Source organism: Kwoniella europaea, chromosome 1 (assembly GCF_036810445.1).
Source record: "Kwoniella europaea PYCC6329 chromosome 1, complete sequence".
NCBI lineage: Eukaryota > Fungi > Basidiomycota > Tremellomycetes > Tremellales > Cryptococcaceae > Kwoniella > Kwoniella europaea.
In genome coordinates, this window is record NC_089487.1 from 6,414,704 (window position 1) to 6,433,663 (window position 18,960).

At 46.3% G+C, this 18,960-nt stretch overlaps 7 protein-coding genes across 7 annotated transcripts; 1 reads left to right on the plus strand and 6 right to left on the minus strand.

Annotated features, from left to right (window-relative positions):
• Window positions 1–38: 38 nt before the first annotated feature.
• V865_002441 (uncharacterized protein) lies at window positions 39–2,361 on the minus strand (the record flags this gene model as incomplete). The annotated part of the gene is made up of 10 exons (XM_066226242.1): window positions 39–192; window positions 252–333; window positions 412–594; window positions 660–864; window positions 920–1,075; window positions 1,137–1,202; window positions 1,257–1,427; window positions 1,483–1,737; window positions 1,818–2,142; window positions 2,201–2,361. 10 exons carry the CDS (start codon window positions 2,359–2,361, stop codon window positions 39–41), a joined length of 1,758 nt encoding a protein of 585 aa, XP_066082339.1.
• A 322-nt stretch (window positions 2,362–2,683) lies between these two features.
• V865_002442 (uncharacterized protein) lies at window positions 2,684–4,927 on the minus strand (the record flags this gene model as incomplete). The annotated part of the gene is made up of 13 exons (XM_066226243.1): window positions 2,684–2,723; window positions 2,790–2,814; window positions 2,876–2,998; window positions 3,056–3,111; window positions 3,169–3,193; window positions 3,258–3,318; window positions 3,377–4,060; window positions 4,122–4,173; window positions 4,242–4,332; window positions 4,392–4,413; window positions 4,487–4,669; window positions 4,725–4,834; window positions 4,897–4,927. 13 exons carry the CDS (start codon window positions 4,925–4,927, stop codon window positions 2,684–2,686), a joined length of 1,503 nt encoding a protein of 500 aa, XP_066082340.1.
• Window positions 4,928–5,434: 507 nt separating this feature from the next.
• V865_002443 (uncharacterized protein) lies at window positions 5,435–6,378 on the minus strand (the record flags this gene model as incomplete). Its single annotated transcript, XM_066226244.1, has 7 exons — window positions 5,435–5,574; window positions 5,631–5,684; window positions 5,745–5,781; window positions 5,838–5,909; window positions 5,965–6,007; window positions 6,062–6,074; window positions 6,138–6,378. The coding sequence occupies 7 exons, from the start codon at window positions 6,376–6,378 to the stop codon at window positions 5,435–5,437; spliced, it is 600 nt and encodes a 199-aa protein (XP_066082341.1).
• A 957-nt stretch (window positions 6,379–7,335) lies between these two features.
• On the minus strand, window positions 7,336–9,695 carry V865_002444 (uncharacterized protein; the record flags this gene model as incomplete). Its single annotated transcript, XM_066226245.1, has 8 exons — window positions 7,336–7,355; window positions 7,437–7,633; window positions 7,754–8,117; window positions 8,301–8,583; window positions 8,736–9,065; window positions 9,129–9,234; window positions 9,342–9,405; window positions 9,479–9,695. The coding sequence occupies 8 exons, from the start codon at window positions 9,693–9,695 to the stop codon at window positions 7,336–7,338; spliced, it is 1,581 nt and encodes a 526-aa protein (XP_066082342.1).
• A 1,207-nt stretch (window positions 9,696–10,902) lies between these two features.
• On the minus strand, window positions 10,903–13,179 carry V865_002445 (uncharacterized protein; the record flags this gene model as incomplete). Its single annotated transcript, XM_066226246.1, has 15 exons — window positions 10,903–11,106; window positions 11,164–11,222; window positions 11,276–11,389; window positions 11,442–11,599; window positions 11,662–11,767; window positions 11,830–11,843; window positions 11,903–12,056; window positions 12,111–12,174; window positions 12,232–12,362; window positions 12,416–12,507; window positions 12,570–12,612; window positions 12,670–12,732; window positions 12,786–12,856; window positions 12,913–13,029; window positions 13,094–13,179. The coding sequence occupies 15 exons, from the start codon at window positions 13,177–13,179 to the stop codon at window positions 10,903–10,905; spliced, it is 1,476 nt and encodes a 491-aa protein (XP_066082343.1).
• A 393-nt stretch (window positions 13,180–13,572) lies between these two features.
• V865_002446 (uncharacterized protein) lies at window positions 13,573–15,272 on the plus strand (the record flags this gene model as incomplete). The annotated part of the gene is made up of 8 exons (XM_066226247.1): window positions 13,573–13,743; window positions 13,795–13,842; window positions 13,910–13,963; window positions 14,022–14,081; window positions 14,135–14,320; window positions 14,374–14,644; window positions 14,710–14,927; window positions 14,985–15,272. 8 exons carry the CDS (start codon window positions 13,573–13,575, stop codon window positions 15,270–15,272), a joined length of 1,296 nt encoding a protein of 431 aa, XP_066082344.1.
• Window positions 15,273–15,368: 96 nt separating this feature from the next.
• On the minus strand, window positions 15,369–18,398 carry V865_002447 (uncharacterized protein; the record flags this gene model as incomplete). The annotated part of the gene is made up of 13 exons (XM_066226248.1): window positions 15,369–15,770; window positions 15,818–15,844; window positions 15,900–16,067; window positions 16,138–16,198; window positions 16,247–16,479; window positions 16,538–16,662; window positions 16,787–16,824; window positions 16,887–16,908; window positions 16,968–17,070; window positions 17,132–17,297; window positions 17,371–17,613; window positions 17,680–17,997; window positions 18,052–18,398. 13 exons carry the CDS (start codon window positions 18,396–18,398, stop codon window positions 15,369–15,371), a joined length of 2,253 nt encoding a protein of 750 aa, XP_066082345.1.
• Between the last annotated feature and the right edge of the window lie 562 nt (window positions 18,399–18,960).

Below are 18,960 nucleotides of genomic sequence, written 5' to 3' on the forward strand. Positions count from 1 at the left end.
ATGTCGTGGAATACAATTCCGATTGTATACCAGCATATTTACCAATCATCGAGAACAGCTCTTCTCCATCGTCTGCTTTCATTATCAGGTACTGGTACTGGTACTGAGTTCTGCCAGAGATCATTCCTTCCATCTGGGTTGACTGACACTCCAGCTGCTCGAGCTTTCATCCACAGATCCATCTCTTCAGATCTATATGACAGTATCTCTCATCAGCTCGGTCAAAAAGGTATGAATATGAGCACACTCACACATCCGGAGGAAGTTCCAACAGCTTGTCACCATTCTTTATTGCCGCAGAATTCAACCAAGCTACGAAGTAATTGAGATATCCTGAACAAAAGCGCAAAATGATCAGATCAGGGCCTTCAGGTTGGCTTCTGACTCATGACAAGTAAGTCCTATACTCACGACTGTTTGCTTCGTTATTCAACCACTGGAAACCTTTCTTGAGACCACCTCTTTCCTCGACAGTATTCCAGAAATGTCTCCATTGAGCTCGTTGGCTCGGTAGATGTGCTTTACCACTCCATACCCTAGCGATAGCTTCCCCTGCGTACTTCCCATATATGAAAGTTTGAATACCAACGTTTTCTACGAATTCGATAACGTGGTTCAGCTAAACTTTCTCAGAGTGTAACCAATGCACCCAAACTTACGTCCTTGGAATGCTAGAGTCGGCTGATTGATATAGAAGGTATCGAGGTATAATGACCTGACATGAGATCCATCGGTGACGATAGGTTGCTCATCACTATCGACTGGCACGTTACCTGATGCAGACGAGTTGTGATATTGAGGTAAGAACGGAAAGGCGTATCGGAACCCAGTTCCAAAGATTAGCCGATCAATGCCTGTGATTATCTGTACGCAAAAATAAGCTCAATCAAATGGTGATCTTCAATGTGTATATACTTACGGTACCATTGAGGAGCTCGATTTGACCATCGCTTATATCTCCGCCATCCGGGATAGGATGGAATCTCTCTATCTGTCCTATGATCGTCGTGTTAGAGGGTACAGAGTTCAGGTGTGTCTCTCTTCGTACGGGTGCCCGAGGATCGTCACTATGTTCCTGTCCTCGTACAGAGCAATTCAGCTCGGCCGCCTTGCCTCTATTTAGAAGGCCCGCTCACCCTTATGCTGAGATAGCTAGTCTTCGCTAACGGGTTGATATCCAGTGAGATTCCAGTTGCGCTTGCCTGTTCGAGAGGAGATCAACAATCTGACAATTCAACGATTTTACATCAACTTACAGATGCTCCAACGACGATGACATTCTGGTCCTTAACACTGTCAGTAAACCTATACTGCCTTGAATGTAAAATATGTTCTGGGAATCGCTTTTGCCACTCGATAAGGCCTGGTATGGACGGTATATGAGGGATGTTGAAGCGACCCGAAGCCACAACCACTGCATCGAAGTGCTAAAACAAGCTTATTTCAGTTCGAAAGGAGCTGTATGATTAATGTGTCACTCACCTCCTCCCAGTAAGACTCCTCGTATCTCCCATTATCAGTTTCGATGAACTTCCTCAAGAGCAAAGTCCATCCTATCTGCTTTCCCTTCTTGTTCAGATGTTTGGTGATAAGTTCTACTCTTGTATCATATGATATGTCCTCATTGCCATCTCCATTATTTATACCCAGCCAAGATGCGAAAGAACGTAGATATCTCTGGACTTTGGAATGATGTGATGCCCACTCCACACCTGGTGGCCATGAAAAGCCGGGTACCTGATTCGTCAGCATGTATCAGCGATAGCTATTATCAGTGTCGACTAGGATTGCTTTCGCCCAACGAAGGGGCCACTCACTTGTTGCTGTGGTGCTGGTGTATTGGCTCTCAAGTTCTTCCAAAGTGGTTTTGGCTGCCTCTGGTTTATTCTTCTCCCTTCCAACTCATCCTTCAGCGTATCATTTCCTTTAACAGTGTATATGTCGTGCGAGGGTAACTTCGTCGGTATCGTAGGCACATAGTCGGATTTCCACCAGTCGTCCGTTGTTCCACGCTCAATGGGAACAGCTTTAGCTTCTTCATCAGAATAATGCCAGTTCCCTCCTGGTGTTGAATCTCGCTCAAACACCCTGATTTTGTCAAAATGGTCGGTTTGGGCCAAAGCACGATATGCCAATAGACCGCTGCAGGTCCCAATTTGTCAGTGTCAAAGAGGCGGATACGTTTACGATAGATGCTTACGACACCCCAGCTCCAATGACAGCTACATCTTTGATCGGCCATTCAAATTGATACGGGTCTGATTCGTTCTGCCATTCTGATGATTCAAAAGGAACCTGTTGCGCCAGAATTCCGATGCAGAGTTGCACACCCAGACTTGCGACAATTAGTCCACGCAACATGATTGGAGACAATTTGAGTACTTTACGATTCATGCTCTTCTTTCTCGAATTCTTTCCCATGTTTTTATATATGCACCTGCAATCCTTTCACAGTCATGACTGATTCTTCTTAGTCTATTTCTGTCACTGTCAGATTGCTCATCGCTGGATTAGATAAGATTGCGTGCTATGCGGTAATTCGACACAGCCGGGATCTCGGGTTTTCATGTCCGATTCTTTGTAGTCGAAGTGAAATTTACAGCAGATAGAGAGAGATACATTACAAAATACTAAAATTGTACAATATGCATACAAATGATGCCTGAGACGAGAGATTATTCATCTACCTCTCTACTATATACAATGCTATTGCAGCGAGAGCCCTGTAGACACGAAATAATCAGCATACTTGCTTGATCTCCGTTGAAGGCTAAGGCACTGTAACTCACGTTGAAAGAATAAACATCACGGCGTCTACGCAGTATCAAATATTTAGCCGATCTGCCATAGAATCGGACGAGAAAGCTTGACTCACATTGAAGAAGTAAAAAGGTTGACAAGGTCTCGGCAGTACCATCCGGATTGTAAGTTTGGGTGACAACTAACTGTATCACTTGAGATGGAGTTCCGGACAGAAGTATCGCAATAAAAGTGCGAACTAGGTGGATCTCCGGCATCAACATTTGCTTTGAGAATCCGTTGTATCGGTACTCACTCTTGTCTTCCCGAGGGAACAGCGAGGTATGATCTCGGAAGGCTTGGATCACGAATCTATGTTCCAAGGTTAGTTGATGCTTTCCATAAGTGTAAAATTCTAGCCATACTCACATCCCGAAAATAGGTACGAGGATCACTATCATACCACATTTGTCAGCAATGAGGAAGATAGTAGAGAGCAATAGAGGAACATCACTCACTTTTCGAGCAAGTCAGAGCTATGATAGCACCAAGCGGGAGATCTCTCCAATTTTTCGGTACCTTGACATGGGAATTAATGCTGTGATAGCATGTAAGGACCAGATCACCTATCACTCACCCTCAGTCTCGCGAAACTGGCACCCAGTAAAAGCAAAGCCCCTGGCACAGCTATCGCACCCAAGAATGAACTAAATTCGATGACAAAATGCAATGGTGGATTCCCATCTGGACCATATGGCATTCTACTTCCCGACCAACCCTCCGTTTCCGCAAATAACGATTTCAATGGTTGGACCGTAGCGATGGGTATACTGATAATGATAGCTTTGGTAACGTTGGGTAGATCGTACATCGTGAGAAGGATTCTCTTCCACAAAGGTTGGACAAGCAAGACGTTATCGCTCTCGTGCGTACTGTGAGCTGGATCTGATGTTCTTTCAATGTCAGAAGCTTTACTCGAATTTCTCCTCAAGGATGTCGCGTTGTCAACAGTGGGTATTCTTGCCATAGGTACAATTTCTTGAGAAGAATTTCCAGGACTGTTGCTGGCAGGAATATAAGGCTCGATGTTGTTCTGCCCAAAATTATTGTCTTGTGCCGCTTTATCTTCTACAATGCCCATCATCTCCATTCCAGGTATGGTCTGACTCTCCATATCAATGTTTGACCCTGCATGTCGGTTTCTCATACCCGTCCATTTCGTTATTTTCCCTTTGGTCAATTCTAGCTGTGATGACCACCGTTCTTTGAGCGAGGGCTGATCCGGTCTTCTTCGGTTCTCTTGAAAGTCCCATGCGCACATCTGAACATGTGAGTGATCAGATATGTGTCTTCGCAGGGCCATCAAAGAGACATATACCCACCCTGTGAACCCCTAATCCCCAGAATGTCGTGTTCATGATGAATATGAAGATGCTGGAAGACGTGTGTCAATGATACGATCCAAGAGACTTGCGAGAAGACGTCACTCGAGGGGAACTCACGCGATATAAGCTACACCCAAGTCTACATCTACTGCAGGGTTGAAAGGGGACTCTTTCGCCATTGTCTGCACAATTGCTGTTGGTAAATTGCCTGGTATCACGCTCAAGTCAGTACGCTCGGTCGATAGTTCACCTTGGTTGACAGCTTACCCCAATTCGAAGTCAGTCCGGACTGAAGTGGGTGGGTCATTAGCCCTTACTACTACTACTACGAAACGAGAGATCCCGAGCCGAGCTAGACTCACAACTAAAATCCCCCATCTAAAATCTATTGGCACGTAGAACAGCTCCCTTATGATCCAAGCAAAGATGAGTCCCAGCAGCTGATACAGGACAGTTACCACCACTAACGGACCAAAAGCCTTGATGTTATCAGGGGTAAATGCTGTGACCATCGATGAGAATAACAATGCTGGAAGTGTGATTTGCTATATATGGTATTAAGGACTTCGGCTGCAACGGTACGTCATATGATTCACTCACGACCACGATCGCACCAAGCCCCTTCGCTCCTGGAGCAGTCAGCCATCCTTTCTTCGTAGCAGCGAATCCAAGCATGATACACAAAACCATCTTCAAGGTAGGCATGAAAGCTGCATAGGGAATAACAATTGTCAGATCGCTTCAATCGACCCCGTGATCACTACATACTCACCCTTATAGATAATATCCCCAGCTGATGACATGTTCGTTGTATTGGAAGGACAACACCGAGTCGATACTTTGTCATCTGAGATTGCTTAACCGCTGTTGTCATTCTGAGATGTAAATAGATGCATCCAACAATCGCTAGATCGACTCATTTGCAGGTACTACTGGGTATTTCCAAGCACTCCATATCGCGATTTAACCATGTTCTGCTGCCCTCTCCCCTCACCCCTGAAGATTTCATAATACACGACCCAGCCATAAGACCCACTTACATCGGACCGGTCAAATCCGAAGGCAATACACCATCCCGAAATCATTCGGCCTCATGAAAGACGTGTGAAGACTTGCACCTCGTCATGCATCACCCTTCACCATCTATCATAGGTCTACATACTCTTCAAACTCAGACATCTATATTCACCCTCTGCTTCTTCAACCTCACGATGAACCCCGTCCCGCTTTGAGATCCAGTTGCTCAGCACATTCGCCATACTATGAATGCGATTGTTATGATGTTCAAAGCAAATAACTCGTCAGAGTGATCATCTCTTCGCGTCAAGATCATCGTAATTTTCATATACGCCTGGACTCTCTGACTCTTGATCTTTGTCCACATTCGCGGCCCGGATCGCCAAGACTTTATCCCTGTTGTGAAGATAGCGGACGGTTGCGATTATGAACACTGCGCAACATTTTCCGTCAACGTAATGTCGACTACTTCCCACCAGCTATACTCACTTAAAAAGATCGATAGACCAGCGGTGTACCATAGACCTTTAGTGGCTTTGGGGTCTATATCGGATAGAACGATCAATATTGGTGTCTGGATCCCGTATTTGAAATGAAACTCACAGTCAACTTGCTTCCACACGAAATTTGGCACGATAGACTGCAGTCCTTGATCAGTCAAGAGAGCATCCTTCCAAGACTACCAAATGAACTGACCTGTAATACGAAGCGCGCATCGTTACTCATGGCCAGGCTCAGGGCACGTTTCTCAGCATCGGTCCCGCAAATCTATGATTGCCAAAGTCAGCAGAGGAGATTCACTATGCGTATCACTTTCACAAACCTCGTTAATCCAGGCAAAGTAGAGACCGGCAATATTGGTTCCTCTTATCGTTCGATCAGCTCAACAGCATCACATACTCCAGAGCTTGTACACTCACGCCCCACTAAGATCTGAAACAATGAAGGGTCAGCAAACACAGTGGCCATGAAGATGCGTGTGGTGACCAAACTCACAATATAGCGCGAAGTGACCTCCTAGATGCTCCCATAGCGGCAAGACTGCTAGAGCGATTGCAGTGACCAGAACCACGGAGTTGTACAATGCGATGACAGGCCATCGTTTACCTTTCAAGAAACCATCGGAAGCCCACCCCGCGATCCAACCAGTCACAATACCCTGCAAGTAACCATAAGAAGCTGCTGGAAAATATGACAAGGAAAACAACTTACGATCCCCGAGATAGGCTTCTGTCATTCCATATCATTGTTCAGTGAGTGCAACATGGATGTTACGCCATTCGAGTACTCACTACTAGATGGTCACGTTCGGCAACACCCCTCTGCACTGGATTACCTTTATCCTTCAATCAGAAAGGCATTATGGCGATATGTTTGATCGAGTTATTCCACACCATCTGGGTATCTAGTGTAAGTCACCGTTCCGAGCTAATTAACCGAATGGTGGCGACATCGTACTTACATACATAAGCGGCAGCAGATAGAAATGTCATGTCTTCGAATTACCAAGCACTCGTTTCCGTGTCAAGGGTTTTTGCGGTGCTCGACCTACGGATGTCATCCGAGCTCTGGCAAGATCGAGATCCTGAACCCAGCGAGTGAGCTTTGAGTGGCGTGAGTGGGGGGTTTTAATGACGGGGCACGACTTACAGCCTGTGACAACCAAAAGGTGGGACCAACAAAGACTTTCAACCCAAATGCGTTTATACAATAATAAGACACATCACGATGTTCTGCCCTCAAATTCATCCGGTCTCTCTCAGGCTAGACCAAGAACTTACAGTATGACATATTGCTTATATTGCTCACTTCATCTTTGTTCTTAGGGGTATATTTCAACTGAGGGAAACGAGGAGAAGGCATCTGCTCATGACCCTTGCGCAGACTTTGTATTTGATTGTACTTGCTTTGCTCAGCTACCCTCGACTGCCACGAGTCAACGGTCAAGGCAAATTCGGTCAACATCGCAAGGTGTAAAAGATGGCACCTGAAAGAGAATTATTTGCATGCAGATACAGCTCAGCTGATTTGACTGCTATAAAATCTGAAATATACATCTTTTCTGCTGATGACCCCTTCCCATATATGGACAGCTTTCCCACATCTGCCTCAAATGCGACAAATTTCTTTTTTCACAGTTCGTCTGCGTCTACAAACACGCGTATGGTATACTTGATCTGCATTAGATAGGAACCTAAGGTACGTATCGGAAACCTGTTCACGCAGGTATCAATCAGCCTATTATTCACTCCAAAAAATTACGCAGAGTTGTCCAGTGCAAAAAGCAACACTTACCAGGAGCCAAATCGTATTGCTCGACAACGTTCAACGGGGTTCCTTTAGGTGGTCGCCCACCTTCTACTCGATCTCTTCGTTTATTCTCGTATCTGTACCACGCTGTCATAGCTAGTACCAGGACCAAACCCAAGGCTTGAAATGCAATGTTGACTGTTGCGCCTTTTCGGTATTGGGGTCCTTCTTTGGAGGGGAACCTGAGTTAGGCATAATAAAGTTAAGTCAGCTGGTTTGATTAGACTACAGGCACTCAAGGGAAAGAAGATGGAGGAAGAAGATTGAACGAGTGAATGAAATATACGAAGTTCTTCACTCACAAGAAAGCAGCCAATAAACTCAAGCATTGTCCAACCGAATTCAACATACCCAAACTGGTAGCTCGTTGTGACTGAGAGCCCGTACAGCCCGATTGCCAAGAGATGATCAGAGGAATATTTGTATATCCTGCCGTGACCACCAAAATACACGCTAGATATCGTGCGGAGTATTGAGCGTGGGAGATGTGGCTGGCGGGAACAGCCAAGAGAATCGACCATCCGACTAAACCCAAGATGAAGACACATGCGACGGGGATACCTCGCGATTGCTTGTAATCGGAGAAGGAAGTTAAGAGTAACATGAACACTAAGGCGACGGCGTATGGTGGGACGGTGAAGAGCTGTGCTTTGGCGTTGGAATACCCTGTAGAGTTCAGCAACAGATGTATCAGCGTTTTGTACTTCGAGGAGGAGATTGATGTGGGAGCGAAAGAGAAAACGAGATAGAAGGACAATGTGCCACATCCAGCATGTTGTATGTTCAATTTTCGAGAAGATATCTCATCGATTTTCGTCAATTATTTTGAAGCATGGGAAGACAACCCACCAAATCCTTTGATAATGGTAGGCAAGAAACCTCCCACTGATCCTAAATTCAAGTTCATGCAGGAATACGCCAAGGAAATGACATAAGTCTTCCAGTCCATCAAACATCGTCTGACTCCTCCCCATTCGATACCCGTGGAAGTCTCGACATTTGACTCGGCATTCAACCTCGTTAAACATAGAGTCCTTTCTTCTTCGTTAAGGTATCTGGAGGTCTCGGGTCTAGTGGGCATGAAGAGGAATGTACAGATCGCCAATATTACTGAGGGACATCCTTCGATCAACTGTAAATATTTGGTATTTTGATTAGCTTCCTTGTTGTACTTCGAAAGCCCCTGGACGTTCTGAGCTTAGTAGCTACACAGCCAAGCCCTCTGCGAGATACGCTGAGATGAAGCTTGCTTATTGACCACGTATAATAAAAATGGACACTCACGAATAAAATCCTCCATTGGGGGATCGCTGAATTTTTGATACTCGATACACCATAGCTGAGCAAACCTCCAAACGCTCCCGCCAAAGCACCAGCCGAGATGAACAGACCAACACGTTTAGCGAGATCGTGTTTGGTGTACCAGTACGACAAGTGTAAAGCCATTGCTTGACCGAACATGGCTTCTCCAATACCGACAAACAATCGACAGACGAATAAACCGGCTTTGTTGAAAGTCGCTGCTTGACAAGTGGCGGCAATGGACCAGATCATTGCTCCGCATGCGATTGATCGAGAAGGTAAGAATTGTCTGGCTAGTAAAGTACCAGGAACCTATAAGAGCATGATCAGCCGACTGTGGTGAAGAGACCAAATCGACCGCGATCCCACACTCACAGAGAAAACGATGTAAGTGACGAAGAACATTGCCAGAGCGATTGAGTAGTTTTGGTCCGAATTATCCAGGACGGACTTTTGGAGTCCTTGCAATCGAGCGTTTGCCCTAGTGGAAGGTAAGAAGATAGTGTTCAGCCACCGGTCTCAATGAAATCTGTCAAGTGACAATTCAGCAGACCAGGATGAATGACATGAGTATGGAATAAAACTCACAAGTTACCTCTATCGAGATAAGCACTCAGATAAAGTAATACCGCGAAAGGCAGAATAGCCACGTCTGAAATGTACCATAATAAAAGTTTAGTCCTTGTCCTAGCCATTACTCGGATCTGATGAAGATCTCAACTTACCAAGCTTCAGCAATAACCTCCTCTCAGCCTTTTTGTTCTCGTCTTTGAATGCTAAGCCAGTCTCAGAACTAGCATATCTCGTACTACCTTTTTCAGTCTCTGTACCGGCTGCAGTTGTTCTCGTCCCAATTTGTTGCAAAGTCGGATCAGCATTTGAGTCATCGATATGTTGCTCATACGGTTTCTCCTCAATTGGAAGCGAAACGTGTCTCGACATCTTATCGAAATGGCTTCAGTGAGATGTCTTTCGATACGACTGATGAGAGAGGGTTTCAATGGGAAATTGGAAAAAAAAGAGAAAGAAAATTGTCTAGTGGGAATATCAGTATCTCACTGGAATATCCTCCTACTTATATAGTCTTTTCTATCAAAGTGAGCTCTCCCCATCATCTGACATAGACCCCCTTTTTTGGTCCCAATCATCTCTCCATCGTCCCGATCATGCCGGTTCTGCCCCTTGGTACTTTACCATGGGGCTATTATATTTCCCTTAAAACTTATGACTCGACCAATGAGACATCTTCTTTTACCTAATTAATCATCCTGAGCCCGCAGTAAGAGTCTGGGGTAAAATCCGATAAATCAGATGGGTATCCCTTTGGATATAGGGGGAGAAAGAAGAGGTCGCGTCGTAATTGGGATCTCAATCACAGCTGCTAGTTCTATTCTTAGCATCTGATTCGGAATTCCGTTGTTCCAGCATATGACATAGCTCAGCTGAAAGCGTAAACCAAGAAGAAGACCGGAAAAAAAGACCAATATACCGCGATCAAGTTGAATAAACGGTTAGTCTTACATATTCCCGCCGGTTGAAGCCGACCGCTTTTCTATTTTTAGAACTTTTCCCCGCATTACGTTACTCACTCGAGCTAGTACACAGGGAGATGATCAGTGGCGTTCACATGGGAATATGGGGGGACGCAAAAGAAGGCCTGTATTCCCATTTTCCGTTGAAGCTAAAGAAGGACCATTGCTAAGGTCAGTAAGGCGAGTCACCGACGATAACCGCTGAAATACGTTCAGCAGATTGCACATACAATACATGAAAATATACGTAAATTCCGAAGCTATTCCAATATAATGATACCCTATTTTACCATAATAGCAGTTCCAACTTCCTTGCCTATTAGGCAAAAGCAAAATACTTCGATTGTGGGAGCTCTGAACCCCTGAGCAAAGTGTGCCGATGTCGGACCGGATAAGCTGGATCTGGCGATACAAGCGATAAACCCTATGCGTTGATTTTACAACATCAATGAAAAACAGCCAGAATATTCATATAAATCAACAAAGAGTTTCCACCCAAACGCGTCTATACGATAATTAGACATTCACGAATTCTGCTCTCGGCATTTGCCTCCGTCTCTGAGCCAATCTGTTCACAGGCAGACTACGTTACAAACATCTTCCTCGTATTCCTCGCCTCATACTTGTCCGACGGAGACTTGAGTGAGTTCCGCGTCTTTGTTTTTTCGCCCATTAGAGAAATCCTCGATATCGCCCGCGTAATCTACAGGGCCTGTCGACGGATTTGCATCCTTGGGGGTGTATCCTGCGCCAGAACCAAGTCGATACCATAGGATAGACACACATGCACACGCTCCAAATATAAACCCTACTGAAACCCACTGTTGGACACGGTAAGCTCGTTGTATAATGCTCTATGGCCCTCAACAACTACTCACCAATGCTGGGATATAATGCGGCGCAGTTTTGGAAGCGTAAATGAACGGAGCAGTGATACCTGTTCAACGAATCATCAGCATACATAAACTGAGGATCGAGTGAATGGCTTACCAGATATGTTGGCAAATGCGGCTATACCGGCACTGGCTACTGCCGTAGCCGAAGCTCCAGAAACAGTAGAGGTACGCATCGCCAAGAGGGGGGCAACAGCCGAGTTTGTGCATGCTGAGAGGTTACGATCAGTGTCTGATATGCATCGGTGATGATGAAGACCTACCAATAAGAAGAATGCCAACATATCGTCCACCAACACTGGTCTTGACTGTTGCCAGAAGAATAAATCCGACAGCGATCACAAGTAAACCGCCTAAGACATGCTCAGGTCTTCTACCTCTTTTATCGGATAACCAAGAGTTGCCAACGATGACAATGAATCTTGAGAAGATCTCTGAAGTTAGCGTACGTGATCTGGGTCAAGCACAACAGTATCTACCTACCCGAAGCAGTTGGGAGGGATGATCAGAGCTTGGGCTGCAGCTCCTTTGAATCCAAATCCAGCAATAAGGGAAGGTGCGAAATAGCTGAACGCATTGAGACAGTGGTCTACTTCGACAATCTATGTCAGTGCGCAGTCTCGATATTGAAGGCAGGTCCGCAAAACGTACTGATGAAGTAATAACTAGTGTATATCAGTCATATCAGCATTACCTTCTCAAATCAGTAGGATTGACTACTTACGTCAAAGCAAACAGCCAGAAGTCGATGGCCCGAATGGTCGCCCAGATTTCAGACCACACGAAGTGCTTGTCTGACATCTTGGGTGCATACTGACCCAGACGTCTTGCTGCAAACTCCCTCTCTTGGTCGTTGAGGAATTTGGCGGTCTCGGGGACTGCGAGGACGCCATCAGTCAACGGCATGACGCTTGCCACCAAACTCGACTTACAATCAGGAAGAAGGAAGAACAGCACCACTCCGAAAAGCACGGCCGGAATACCCTCGAGTATGTACTGAAGTCACAATGTAAATGAGTGCTGAGCCGTCAGGAAAACTCGTATTCAGCTCACCAGCCATTGCCAGCCGTGCAGATTGCCTTTGTGGTTGAGATACGAGCAAGCTGTTGCTATGAGGCCACCGATGGCCCCGGATACACTGACAAACCCAAGGAAAAGGGCAATACGACTACCACGTTCTTCGGCTGGTCGAGGTCATCAGCCAAATGAGGTGATTGGTATCAACAGGGTAACCTACGTTTGTACCAAAAGCACAGGTACATGATTATGCCAGGGAAAAAACCTGCTTCTGAAATTGCTAAACAGATCCGACAAGCCACAAGCCCTCCACTGGGGGAGATAGCGAATTATCAGACTTGCTTCCTGCTTGACCGTTTTGACCGTTGACTCACAAAGTGCTGCAAGCGGCAGTACACATAGTTACAACACCCCACACTATGAGTCCAACAACAATCAGCTTGAGTGATGAGACACGTGCGTGGTCACACTTACGGACGGTGATCCTCGTGAGCATCATTCGAGGACCTATCCATTTCAACAGGAAATTCGAGGGGACTAAGATGAGCGAGTATCAGCTGTTATCGCTAAGTTCCCCAGACGATGCTTACATTCGAAGAGGATATATGGTACGAAGAAGATTGCGACCACCAAAGTGTATCTACTACCCGTGATGCTGAGTCTGCGTGTGATATTATCAGCCCAAGGACCACTTGATGCCGGTCAGAGTCGTCTCACATCTCATTCATTGTGGATCCATCCTTCGCATCGTTATTGAGTGTCCGGGCGTTGCCCAAATTCGTTCTGTCGATATAATTCAATAGATAGGCCAGACAAATCAGAGGCATGATACGTCTAAACAGACAAAATCAGGATATCACTGGCATCGGATGCACCATCATTGGGAAGCAGCACTCACCTATCTATCTTCCGAACAAGCCTCTTCTCGAACTTGTCGTCGATCTCAGGCGCATTCTGGTCAATGATTTGATCGCTATGTTCCATTTCGAAGTTGAGCCTCAACTGTTGGATGACGGAAACAGGGAGGAATGTGCGGGAAGAAGAGGACATGTATTCATCTATTCTTGTTCCTTTTATCTATGCCACTGGATAACAGCTTGACTGACTAACGAATGAAGTTATTCTCTTTATCTCAAATGATCATACTCTGGTATAATAAGGAGCCGATGTACGCCGTATGTCACCGATGAATTCCGTTCATAGGTTGTTCGCAAGACATCGGAGTGCATCGGTGGCACGTGTCGGAACACATCGGTGGCTTCCCTTGCCAGCATAGAAGCACTGGCATTGAATATCCATATATATCATAATGTAGATGCAACTGACTGTATCAAGATTGTATAGACGGACAAGTGGCTCTCACATCCTATCACACAAATGCCCAAGAACGATTCCCTCACGAAAGAAACTTCTATCCTCGTCGTAGGCGCCGGTGTTTTTGGCCTCTCGACAGCGCTGCATCTTTCGCGGGCTGGATACAAGGAAATCACTGTCATCGATCCGCATCCAGTGCCTAGTCCATTGAGTGCTGCGACTGATATCAACAAGGTTGGTCATTCTGCATCTCCCACCAGATAGCATGCTGACGTCTCTTACCAGATCATTCGAACTGAGTATCACATACCTCTGTATGGTGGCTTAGCAAGAGTGAGTGGTCTTTGTCAATTTTGCCAACATGAACAACCCATTGCTCAACGCAAAGCCTCGCCGCTAGGAAGCGTACACAGCTTGGAATAACGATCAGTTGTTTAAGCCTCATTTTCACAAGGTAAGTGTAGTTCGAACGAGTATCCGATAGGCCGTGGCTAAACGCACACATGAAACAGGTTGGGTGGTTCACAGGTGCAGCAGGCGATGACACCCGTGGTCATGAGATAGTGGCAAAGGTGGGTTTGCGCGGTCTACGCTCCACAGTTGCTTTAGTTGACTTGGCGAACAGATATGGGCGAATATCAAAGCCGATGGCGTGAAAACCAATGCCAAGCAAATAACATGTGGAGACGATTTGAAAAAGATTGTTACGCAGACCTCTGGATCTCAGAAATTAGATCGATGGATAGGGATATTTAACCCAGAAGCAGGATGGGCGCACTCTGGTAATGCATTGATAGCAGTTGCCAACGAAGTGAGTTATGCCTTGCGCTCATCCCAGACTGTCTTGCTGATATCCTATGCCAGCTCAAATTGCGGGGTGTCCGATTTATACACGGTAACGACGGGACTTTTGAATCACTCCACAAAGATTCTCGAGGAGAGGTCAACGGGATCGCTGCAGTTAGTGGCAGACATATCCCAGCTGAGCGAGTCATCCTGGCTATGGGTGCATCCACTGGATCGAGAATCGAGGTCAAAGATATGCTTCGAGCGTATGGGTACGCCCTTGCTATGATTCAACTGGAACCCCAGGAGGCGCTCCTGTATAAGGACATGCCTTGTTTGCATTCGAAGAGTGAGTCTGAACGATGCTGAATGCGAAAGGCTTTGGCGCTCATGATGTCAAAAATGTCAACACAGCACACGGATATATATTTGAACCATCCGTCGATGGTCGCCTGAAGTTTGCTTTACCGGGAAGATACGCTTGGTACGGGAAGAGCGATGTATCTCGTCCTGAAGCGCTCGTTTCCTCTTACAACAACTTACCTTCTGAGTGCATTGCCGAAATGCGCGAACTGCTCTCCATGTTCCTTCCGCAACTAGCAGATAGGTCTTTCTGCTATTCCCAGCTATGCGTGAGTTTATCCGACGCTCGATGACTGATGAGGCGCTGAGCGCCACTGTCTTTATAGTGGGATGCCGACTCTGCCGATGACAACTTCCTCATCTCTTTCAGACCAGAATCTGGCAAGGTCTTGATGGCCACAGGAGGGTCTTACCACGGGTTCAAGTTCTTCCCCACGATAGGACGTCATGTCGTTGCTGCTTTGGAAGGTAAACTGAGTCAGGAAGCTCGTGAAGCATGGGCATGGCGACCTGAACTCTCGAGCAAATATCACACTAGAGGCGCAGGAGAGACTAGAGTTCTGGATCGATCAGGCCAGGCCGAAGGGATCAGCAGTAGAACCAGTCGACTATAGACCGTATCACCATCATCGGATCCAGTACTCCATGCATGTTGGTGCGTGATCCTCATCCATAGTAACGTTATAATATATGCATAACCCCCTTGAGTTTCATGATGTTCCATTCATGTCCATTGCAAAAGACGGCATGGGGTTGGTCGATGCTGCTAACATCTCTTCAATATCGGAAATGATCGAACTGGGGTCGTACCCGAAACCAGTCATATCCGTCCATTGGTCTTGAGGTAGAGGATCTGCTGCCAAATTGGTATCGAATCCAAACAACGCCAGAGTAGATTGATCGGTCAGCGTAGGTCCTTCTATCAATTGGTCCGAGGACGGCCTCGATGGCTCTGTGGGTATCGAAGGAAAGACTCGTTCTAACAAGGTTGATAGATATGACGCAACGTGATTCTGGTACACCACAGCCGCCGCCTTAAGAGACTTGATCAAGTCGTATTGCAGGTCGACGATGTCTTGCTCCGGGGGAGCTACAGCTCCGAAGGACATTGCCTGTTGGCGTGTTAGTCAGAGTCGACCAAGGACAAACGTCGACTCACTTTCATCAAAAAAACGCTTGCAAACACCTGAGAAGACACAATCAGAGTTAGACGATCAGTATTGGCTGAGAAGATGACTCACCAGTCTCAAAAAGATGCGATTAGGACAGTACTTTAGGACCCCTTTCCGTTCCATAGCTACTCCACATTTGACCAAAGAGATAGCCGCATCTACAGCTTCAATTATAAAGGATCCTTCGGAAGACTGCATAACGTTTGCCTGGAAAACGCGATCTCCCCTGTTTTTGTGCTGTGCCAATGACATTTGTCAGCTTATTTTTCTCTGGTGAGGCTTGTCCGCTCATCTGTAACTGACTGACCTTGTGCCGCTGCAATAACCTGTTTTGCGACGCCCTCATCGCGATTGAGTTGGCATATAGTCTGGGATCATCAGCGAGGTTTGTCAAATCTAGCCACAGATATACTCACTTGACATAGTCATGGTCCATCCTCCATCGTACTTGACGCAGCTCATCGGCGGTGAAAGGTTCATCGTCTTGATCCAGAATGGAGTAGGAGGCCAAATCTCCAACTTGTCTTTGCCACAGTGAGTCAAGCTCTGGCTTCAGACGGTGCAATGTGCTTTCGAACCGAGCTGTCTTGATCAATTCCTGAGTGACTTCGGGTGATATGTAGAGCAGTTCTTGCAACAATCCGATTATCTATCGACCTCAGTGTTCCAGATTAACTTTAAAGATCGATTCCCGGAATCTCACTCACATGAGTCAGCTCAACCACACTTAGAATCTCGCGGTGGTGGAGATGCACGCGAGGAAGAGGAAAGGTCGTGTCACCGGTTAGATACCCAATTCCTGATATCGTTCTGTACCAAGTCGTGGACATTTCTGATCGGTGATATATTAATCTCCTGCTTTGTCTCGTGCATCTTCGATGACTTACTGGCTATAAGAAGTAGCAGGCGTGATCAGCTGGCAAGTACGTGAAGGGATTGTGGAATACTGAATTTACCTTGCATGAGGGATGCACGGCTCAGACGGACAGAAGCGCTATAAGAGTAAAAATTTTACAGTTGGTCATCCGTGACAGTCAGCTAGACCACTTGACTCACTGTCGATCGGCCGAAAGGCAATCTACAAGTGAGACTATATGTGAGCATCAACGCAAGCAATTTTCGAGAAGTGTAACCTACTGGTCCATGTTCTATAACGTCGAGTCACCATCCAATCAGGCTGTGACTTGTCCAGATACGTCCTCTCATCCTGTAAATCCAACTTTTGGGCTACACGAACAGCCTGAGTGGATGTCCTCAGCATCGGTACTGATACATGTGCCTCGAAAGCAAGGGGAACATACCATCCCTGTCAACGCCCAAGACACATCATCATACAGCTTGCAAGGACTTGACCAATCGTTTGGTCCTTGCAAAGTCTCCAAAAGACCCGTATCAATCAAAACGGAAGGTTCAGGCGGCCATTCGCTCATGATCAAGAGTGCTTCTACGATTCCGATGGATGCGTTTCTGGGGAAATTTGATTGTCAAATGTCAGCGGATAGCAATGGTGGTATCCAGGGCACAAATGAAGATGACATACTGCCCCATGGCGATAAAGATCATACGATGTAATATCCAATTCATCAAACGTGATCGCAGATCTTTCAGTCGATAATTCTGTGGCGTATTACAAGTATGTGTATCCTCAGAAGTAAAATATCGGGCCGCTGTGACTATCATTACGGCCAGTAAGAGGGGTTCCCCTAGTAGTATTCCGAGGTTGTCTGGTTTAAATAGCTCGGGGGGGACCAACGGATGACAGGGGTTCAATCTATCTTGATAGCTGTGACGATGAAGGCATCAGGGCTCATTGTTCAGGTCAGAGGATAAGGAGGATAAGATGACATACAATGAAAGAAGCAGGCGAGCCTCAATTGCTGAGAGTATGCCCATCGAAATAGGCTGCCAAAGGTCCCACCTTGCATTGTCCGTATCGATCTGTAAATCGTTTTCTCTGATAACATGATTGGTTCCTGGTGGACCATCTTCTACATCTGCAGCCGCCCTCAATATCCGAAGAGCATCGGCAGGATTCTCAAGAGCTTCTCCTCGAGCAAATCTGAATGCTTCGGACGTATTTTCATTGAAGGTATCGCTCGACTGATGAGCAGCTGACATGGTGTTCAAGGGAGAAGTATTGGTATCACTGGGGGAGTACGATCGCGTGCTATCAAAATCAGAGTCAGTATGAAACGGCTGAACCCATGGTAAGACTCCTCACTCGATCCTCGAAGGCCCTGCTCGAGGTTCCGAGTGCGAATTACCACTACTCGCACCGTTTCTTTTTTGTCCGCTCGTTAACCCAGTCTGAGAAGTTCCGGTAGTACGGTAACCTTGTCCACTTGACGTATCAAGCTCTTCCCTGCCATAGATAGCGTTGAACACACATTGCCGATGAGTTCTTAGGCATCTTCGACAAGGTGGACTGTCGGGAGCATCGGGGTTGCCCAGATCACATCGTAACTTGGCAGCACGACACGGGGCGCACGCTTGGTAGTTCCTCTTCGTGCTGCCACGAGAATTGTCCTTATCTCGCTTTGATGACGCAGATGAGCGAGCTGATGGCATGATCCGACGAGTTTGTCGCTTTGACTTCCTGATTAAATCCTTTCAAGACAGATAAGAAATGAATGAATTGGGTCGCTTTCGGTGTTGATATCGGATAGTCTGTTTCAGGTACGCGTCCCCGAAGTGCTCCGAAGCTTTCCGCATGATGATGTGGAGGTATCAAGGTGTACCATCTCGAGTATGAAAATGGCATACAATCGTACTACCCTTATGCATAATACTGACCACCCAGATCGCAGAGCAGAATGACTCAAATAGGGCAAAGGAAGTAATGCTGGCTGTAAGCCGAGCAAGCAACGGAGCCGAGAAAGATGTTCGTGTTTGGACGGTCACGGGTAGAAGGGAGTGAGCTGCTGCATTCTTAGACTGTCGTCCTACAAGGGGCATAGGTTTATGGCTGTTGCCCATTCTTGACGTATAAATTTGTCAAAAGAGACAACCATTCTGTCTCATGTAGAGAGCTACCAGACGCGCAATTTCAGCAAGCATGAGCATATGAGCATATGAGCATATGAGCATATGAGCATATGATCTTATGATCTTATGGCTTGGATATTATCGA